This window comes from Lacerta agilis, chromosome 13, assembly GCF_009819535.1.
Source record: "Lacerta agilis isolate rLacAgi1 chromosome 13, rLacAgi1.pri, whole genome shotgun sequence".
NCBI classification, from domain to species: domain Eukaryota; kingdom Metazoa; phylum Chordata; class Lepidosauria; order Squamata; family Lacertidae; genus Lacerta; species Lacerta agilis.
In genome coordinates, this window is record NC_046324.1 from 52,282,861 (window position 1) to 52,287,843 (window position 4,983).

General features: G+C 40.6%; 1 protein-coding gene across 1 annotated transcript; it reads right to left on the reverse strand.

The window, feature by feature from the left end:
* Nucleotides 1-1,963: 1,963 nt before the first annotated feature.
* LOC117056922 (vomeronasal type-2 receptor 26-like) lies at nt 1,964-2,863 on the reverse strand. Its single transcript, XM_033167617.1, has one exon. It carries the CDS (start codon nt 2,861-2,863, stop codon nt 1,964-1,966), a length of 900 nt encoding a protein of 299 aa, XP_033023508.1.
* Nucleotides 2,864-4,983: the final 2,120 nt, after the last annotated feature.

Genomic DNA, 4,983 nt, shown 5'->3' on the forward strand with positions numbered 1-4,983 from the left:
AGACTGGCTGAATCCCCATTAGGGGAACTAAGATGTTAGAAATATTTCTTCTTTAAAGTTGTTGGATTATAATCTTTTCACCTTGATTCGGGGGGAAATGGCGACTGAAACTTGTGGCTAAAGATGGAAAAGTACTGAAACTTGATACCCTCTGCCTACTTCTACCATGCTTGGTTTCGTTTTTAAACTGGCTTTAGATCCGGGTATGACCCATGGACAAAGGATAATTCTTTTGAAGTTAGAACTGTTAAACCAGAAACTAAAATCGTTGAAGCAGAATGTTGATGAAAAGTTTTATGAAACAGGAAAGACTCCTGAGAACTTTGCTAAACTGGAAGAAAACCTTCCTAGGGAACTTGAGGAAATATTTGAGGAACAAAATATAGTGACTATGCAACTCCAAGAAGATGGAAAATCCTGTTGGTGTGAGAGACCCAGGGTTGGAAGACAATTTATATCCGATTTCTGGGGTGAGAGCCTAGAAATGAAGGGAAAACGACTTTTGAAATTACAATTAGAAGATGACTGGAACTCTGAAATGGAGATGCTGGAAGGTGATGCTTTGTGTTCCCTGGAGTTCTCTGCAAGGATGTTTATGGACTGGGTTCTGACCTTTGGTTATAAAGAAAAAGAGGACATTCTGGACAATGATGTTGGAGGGAGGTGGAGAGAAGTCTGGTGGGTGATCCCGAGATGGCGAAGGAAAATGGTTAGAAGAGGGATAGGGTGAAAATATTTAAAATATAATTAGGACGGCTCATCATGGTACCCTGAAGTCAGTGTGTTAAGAATTTCTGATTTTGAGCTAGTGAAGAGATATATGAATTGATTTTCAGCAGCTGTTTAAGCAAAATAAGATGTAAGATTTGATTTAAGAAGTAATATGGTGTATTATGAAGTAAAATTAAGCATTAAGAAGTTATATTTGGATATTTTTATGGCGATAGATTTAAATTTCAGAGATGAGAAGTTATTAAAGTAAATTAGAATTGGAAGCAAAGGAGAGGAAACGGGGGAAGTCCCCCAAGTAGATTCGAAACAAGATTTTTTAATTAGTGAAAGGAATGTTGGTATTCCAGTTTAGGTTTGTATCTTTGTTTATCTCTGTTTTAATTGTTGTATGTTGTATTTGTTTCATTGTTTTTTGTCTTTGTGGAAAACCAATAAATTTTTTGTAAAAAAAAAAAAAGGTTTGTCATTGCTTTTCTCCTAAGAAGCAGGCGTCTTCTAATTTCGTGACTGCTGTCACCATCTGCAGTGATCATGGAACCCAAGATATGTTATTAATGTTATTAAGTTGTAATATTGCAACTCCATGTGGTGAACAACCCTGAAGTCAGAGATGCTCCCTGAAGGAGCCCCGATCATTCAGCCAGGACACCGAGGTCCAGCTCTGAGGGCAATTTACTCCCTGCAAGAAGTGAGGTTACAGGGAAGCAGAAAGAGGGCCTTCTTGGCAGTGGCTCCTTCCCTGTGGAATGCCATCCCTTCAGATGTCAAGGAGATGAATGACTATATAACCTTTAGAAGCCTTCTAATGTGCAGTGTTTTATTATATTTTTAAATATGTTGGAAGTCACCAAGAGTGGCTGGGGCAACCCACTCAAATTGGCAGGGGCTAATAATAATAATAATAGGTATACAAATTGAATAAATAATATTAATCTGGTTGGCCTCTGTGAGAACAGGATGCTGGACTAAATGCATCAAGAACCAGATCCCACAAGTTCTCCCAATGTTCTTATGCATTACTAGGTTTAGGCTTAGATTTTTGTGTGAACCACTTCGAGCACAGATTTTATAAAATACTGTAAATAAATAGACAATGACAGGGGTGAGAAGACTGATTATGAAAAAGGTAAGAATTGGGAGAAACAAGGGATTTCCTTGGCCAGTTTTATTCCAACAAATATCTGCATTTTCTAATAATGCAACAATTAAAGAAATCAATACAGGCTGACTCTTATTTGCTCCTCCGAATCAAGTGGTCTTTGCTGTTCAAGTCGGGCCTCAGAAGGATTATGTACAATTTGGGGAAGAAGATGCAAGCGAGCAAGCCTGCACTGGAGGCCAAGATGCAGAAGATCTCCACAGCCACCATCTGCTTTCCTTTGGTGCTCAGATAAGAGGGAACAAAGGACAGCCAAACACTGCAGAACACCAACATGCTGAAAGTGATGAACTTGGCTTCGTTGAAACTGTCTGGCAACTTCCTGGCCAGGAAAGCGACCGTGAAGCTGACAATGGCCAGGAATCCCAGGTACCCCAGGACACAATAAAACATGGTGGCAGAGCCTTCGTTGCATTCCACAATGATTTCCTCTGCCAGAGAGTTCATGTCCACATCTGGGAAGGGAGGAGCCGTACAGAGCCAAACAGCACAAATAGTGGCCTGAAGGGAGCAGCAAGCCAGAAGAAGAGAGTTGGCCAGAGATTTCCCCACCCATTTCCTCATCCTGGATCCTGGTTTGGTGGCCATGAACGCCAGAACCACCGTGATGGTTTTGGCCAAGACACAAGACACCGCAATGGAGAAGATGATGCCAAAGGCCGTTTGTCGTAAAGAGCAGCTCACTGGGTGAGGCTGGCCAATGAAGAGCAAGGAGCAGAGGAAGCAGAGCAACAGGGCAAGGAGCAGAGTGTAGGTGAGGTCCCGGTTGTTGGCTTTGACAATGGGAGTGTCCCCGTTCTTAGAGAAGACGCCAAGGACCAAGGCTGTGACCAGAGCGAAGAGCAGAGCTAAGGCAGCTAGTGCGAATCCCAAAGGCTCTGCGTAGGAAAGAAAATGTTGTCTCTTGGGAATGCATTGATCTCTGTTGCGGTTTGGAAACTGACCTTCTTGGCATTTGAAACAATAATCCATATCTAAAGAAATCAGATTATTGATATATGAGTTCCCACAAACCAGGCAACCTTTTTCTTCTGTCATGTTTCATTCTATGTAATAAAATGGATTCCTCCATCTCCAATGGCCTTTCAAATCTGCTTTGAAAGAAATATTGTTTCTGCTCCCAAATCACAATTCTGAGCCATTAATTAGTTGGAAACAAGTATCAGAGATATGTGGAAACCAGTAAAATGCAACGGGTATTTTTTCTTCATAAACCATATAGGTGGTATCAATCAAATCACCAGGAATTTTGGAAGCAAAGTATTGATGACTGTTAATATGGGGCCATTGAAAGAGCAAAGAGTTGTCTCTGCTGAAAAGTGAGAAGCCCACTATGATATCTTGCAGCAGCAGAATGTGATCTTGTGTTTCTGGCTCTCAGCCCTAAAACTATGGGATGGAGGGTTAGGCAAGTCTTCCCTGACTCCACAAGCTGTGGCAGGAGGGAAGCAGGCAGAGAACACTGGACAGGATCCACACCTATTTCCACAGATCTACTTTGTAAAGGTTAAAGTTGTGGCTCTAGTTTGCCCAACTCTCTGTGTCCGTCTTCTTTCTTCAAGATCTGAGTGCAGCTGCTGTTCTGTTTAGGAGTTGTTGTTGTTGTTCAGTCGTTCAGTCGTGTCTGACTCTTTGTGACCCCATGGACCAGAGCACGCCAGGCACGCCTGTCTTTCACTGCCTCCCACAGTTTGGCCAAACTCATGCTTCAAGAACACTGTCCAACCATCTCATCCTCTGTCGTCCCCTTCTCCTTGTGCCCTCCATCTTTCCCAACATCAGGGTCTTTTCCAGGGAGTCTTCTCTTCTCATGTGGTGGCCAAAGTACTGGAGCCTCAACTTCAGGATCTGTCCTTCCAGTGAGCACTCAGGGCTGATTTCTTTAAGGATGGATAAGTTTGATCTTTTTTCAGTCCATGGGACTCTCAAGACTCTCCTCCAGCACCATAATTCAAAAGCATCAATTCTTCGGCGATCAGTCTTCTTTATGGTCCAGTTCTCACTTCCATACATTACTACTGGTGAAAACCATAGCTTTAACTATTCAGACCTTTGTCGGCAAGGTGATGTCTAGATGCTGTCTAGATACTGTTTAGGAGTACTGAACTGTTAATAAGGGGAAACTGTTGAAATAGTTTAGGAAGCATTTTATTATAGAGCAGATGATGTCTCCTACCCGTTTGATTCGAAATCATCCCATCTGGACATGAAGCACAGTCATAGCAACAAAATGGCAGCCCCTCCTTCTTTTTCCGGCTGTAGCCTGGCTGGCACCGATCATTACACAATCCAAGGGGCAGCACCTGGTCAGAAAGAGAGGAGAAGAGGAAGCTCCCTTTTGCATGGTAAAGAACACAGTTTGAACCAGAGAGAAGAGATCATTTGGCAGATTCATGTTATTCCAGATATGTGTTGTATGTATGGATAAATAAAAAAATAAAATAAAAAAATTCCTTCCAGTAGCACCTTAGATACCATATGTAAAGTGAGTGTAACTTGTGGGCCCCCTGTAAATAAGGAACATTCTAGGAGCATGGTAAAAAAAAATTTGACTAGGCTATTACCTTTAAAAATAGCCATATTGTATTTTAACATTCTTTTGGAAGCCAACCAGATGGGTAGGGTATAAATAACAAATAACAAATAACAAATAACAAATAATAATAATAATAATAATAATAATAATAATAATAATAATATAGAAGTTAATTCTAAATAATAATTATTATTTAGAAGATAATTGTTGGTGGACAAAATAAAAAATAAAAAAAATTCTTTCCAGTAGCACCTTCAGAGACCAACTAAGTTTGTTCTTGGTATGAGCTTTCGTGTGCATGCACACTTCTTCAGATGCACACGAAAGCTCATACCAAACTTAATTGGTTTCTAAGATGCTACTGGAAGGAATTTTTTTATTTTTTTATTTTGTTCTGACTACGACAGACCAACACGGCTACCTACCTGTAACATGAATAAATTGTAATATAAATATTGGGAGTGAAGCAGAAGGGAAACTGAATTTTTCATCTGTATGAGATAGTTCAGTGTTTTTCAACCTTTTTTGGGCAAAGGCACACTTGTTTCATGAAAAA

Excerpts from the sequence above, each read along its gene's own strand:
- LOC117056922 (XM_033167617.1), bottom strand. The coding sequence starts at position 2,863 with ATGGATTATTGTTTCAAATGCCAAGAAGGTCAGTTTCCAAACCGCAAC.